Source organism: Rhagoletis zephyria, unplaced genomic scaffold (genome assembly GCF_001687245.7).
Source record: "Rhagoletis zephyria isolate East Lansing unplaced genomic scaffold, Rhagoletis_zephyria_1.1 Rzeph_scaffold_03168, whole genome shotgun sequence".
Taxonomy (NCBI): Eukaryota; Metazoa; Arthropoda; class Insecta; order Diptera; family Tephritidae; genus Rhagoletis; species Rhagoletis zephyria.
The window spans coordinates 5977-8630 of record NW_016160252.1 but is presented as its reverse complement, the minus strand read 5'-3'; the positions used below and the strand labels follow the sequence as shown (position 1 = coordinate 8630).

At 33.8% G+C, this 2654-nt stretch overlaps 1 protein-coding gene across 1 annotated transcript; it reads right to left on the bottom strand.

The window, feature by feature from the left end:
* Positions 1 to 6: 6 nt before the first annotated feature.
* LOC108368532 (TBC1 domain family member 10A-like) lies at positions 7 to 942 on the bottom strand. The gene is made up of 2 exons (XM_017623382.1): positions 633 to 942; positions 7 to 554 (listed from the first exon to the last, which is right to left on the bottom strand). Exons 1-2 carry the CDS (start codon positions 837 to 839, stop codon positions 186 to 188), a joined length of 576 nt encoding a protein of 191 aa, XP_017478871.1. The 5' UTR covers positions 840 to 942; the 3' UTR covers positions 7 to 185.
* Positions 943 to 2654: the final 1712 nt, after the last annotated feature.

Sequence of the window (2654 nt, the reverse complement as noted above, 5' to 3'; positions counted from 1 at the left end):
AAATTTTAATTTGTAAGCCTTTTTATTTTTAGTGCGTTTCATGCAGTCAAAACAGAAACAATTTCTCAACTATATAGACAATTTTAAAATCCATTCTTAGTTTAGTGCATATCAAATATAAAGAAATCTCCTAGTCTTTTAGATAAATTTGATTTTGTTTGTTTTCATATAAAGAAAAACTCAACTTACACATCACAAACGCTAACGAATACCCAAAATGCATCTTCGGCCGGCAGGTGCATAAGCAGGAAAGCAGCTATCGGCGCTTGCGCCTGACAAAAGCCCACTTTCGGATTATAGATGGAATACGCTTTTAATACATTAAATAATTCGATTTGGCCCACTTTATCCTCGTCCAGAAACATTTCATGAAAAGGAAATTGACGATGTTTATCCTTTTTGATTTCTTCGATGACATGTGGATTACCGGGCTGTTCGAGTAATTCTTTATAGACAGTGGGATTTTTCTTTTTTAGCAAATAAGCGCCAGATAAATAAAACCAAGCACGTGGACGCACCGATTTTGGTATGCCTTTGCGACAGCGATCACGAATCTATAAAAATAATTCCACATTAAAAAAGATGTACGAACATGTGCATGTATGTATTAGTATGTAAATAGCTTTAAATACCTTTTTGTAGTTTTTGGACATATAAAGCGACCAATTATCAATCATATATAACCACTTCTTTTCTCGCGCAATAATTTGCGCCTTGGAGAGTGGTTCTTTAGGCTTTTCTGTGCGCTGAAAACCACCGTAAAAGCCATTGCGATCTGGGCAACTGGAAACGGTGGAACAAAGTGATATAGTGTCGACGGAGCGTGGTGATGTGGCCATTACAAGCTGAAAATAAAGTAACAATTTTAAATTAATATGTACATAGGTATAAAAGAATTTAAATTAGAAAAATCCATTTACTGAATATGTTATGAAATGCATACAAAATTAAAAACAAACATACAACCAAGGAATGCTTCCGAGAATTTCCATGTTTATATGTATGTACATGTGTATGTATGCACCATTGCAGAAGGCTCGGTTAATTATAGCAGACGTGCAACATGCACGCAAATAAGTTCAAGTATAGAAATAAATCAAAACAGCCATTCAAAATTTGATTCAATTATGTACACATATCAATATGTCTGTATGTTGATTTGCATAGATACATGAAAATTTAAATCTATGATTGTGGAGCCTATGTACCTCCCACGGCTGATGTTGCAGCAATACATCTATTTACTTGAGACGCAAAATAAGCGAACATAGAGGGAGAGAGAGAGAGTGCGGAACGGTTATTATAGGACGTGAGAATTATGTAAAATGTGTATATTCTTTTCAATTATTTAACCTCTAAATTGTGTAAATTCCGATGCCTTCCACTCACAACAAAAAAAATTAAAAATTGTTGTCCTTTTAATGCAAACTCGTAAGATAGTTATTTTTAATAAAATGCTGACGCTTATCAAATTGGGCGGTAAAATTCCAATGCAAATACACACTGAGTATTCGAATTTGTAAATGTACATACATACATACATATTCATATGGCTGTATGTACATATGTAGTAATTGCAAAGTGCATTAGTTCCGACAAGACAAGTGCCTCCTCCTTATTTGACTGTCATTTTAGAGACATAAAAGGAAACTTGTGGTTGCTTTAATTGTTTTTAAAGTATGGCCGCGTTGAATATTAATAACTTTTTATTTTGGCATTGATGTAACGTCGAAGTTGGCGCAATATGTGTTGCGAAAGTCGGAAGGCCAGAGAAATAAAAATACGTTAAGGAAATAATTTTAAATCATTTTTTAAATTTCAATTCTAAAAAAATGGTTTACATTTTTTATCGAATGAATGGTATTTATTTACGGCCACAACGGATATATTAATCAAGCGAGTGGTGCTTAAGTATACTTTCGAGTTATGAATGTTCATACATACAAACATAAATATATACATATGCATAACATAAATATGTATGCATATGTATGTACATATGTATATGTAAAACAAAGTTACGATTCTCTTCTGCAATTCATCTGACTGGCAAGGCAGACAAAACTATTCCAACTAGGGACCATTTTGTTGTGACTGCAGGGGAATTTTAACTAGACTAGCTTAGAGCGAATAGTTTTATAGGCGATTATAGAGTCAGAGTTGGTACAAACCGCATGTACATACATACAAACATACATGCATACTTTGCTATAACAATAAAAATACGTAAAGTTCTTCGTTGGTTGGATGTTTGGGAGTTCTCAATCACGCCCCTATCGAAGGGAAAGCATCCGCAAAATAAACCAATTTCTGTGGTGGTATTGCTTCCGCCCTACTACTACCTGGTAGTAGCATTAATGTAACTATTAATCCTTCAGAGTACTACCTCTAGCTATGAAGGATGACTTTCTGTTTAAAAAAATAATAGAATTATCTTAAAAATTTTTCAAATAAATTTTTGACCCATGAAAAAAGAACAAACTCACTTAAAATACCAGACGTTGCATACTTTATGGATAAATATTTGCTAATGTAGCAATCAAGCGAAAGCAACACACAGGATATGCAAATGCGATGAGCCTTCTTATTGGCGTGGGAGTAGGGCCGTAAAACAATGTTATTCTTTAACCGTGCGCTAAAAATACAAAAAAAAA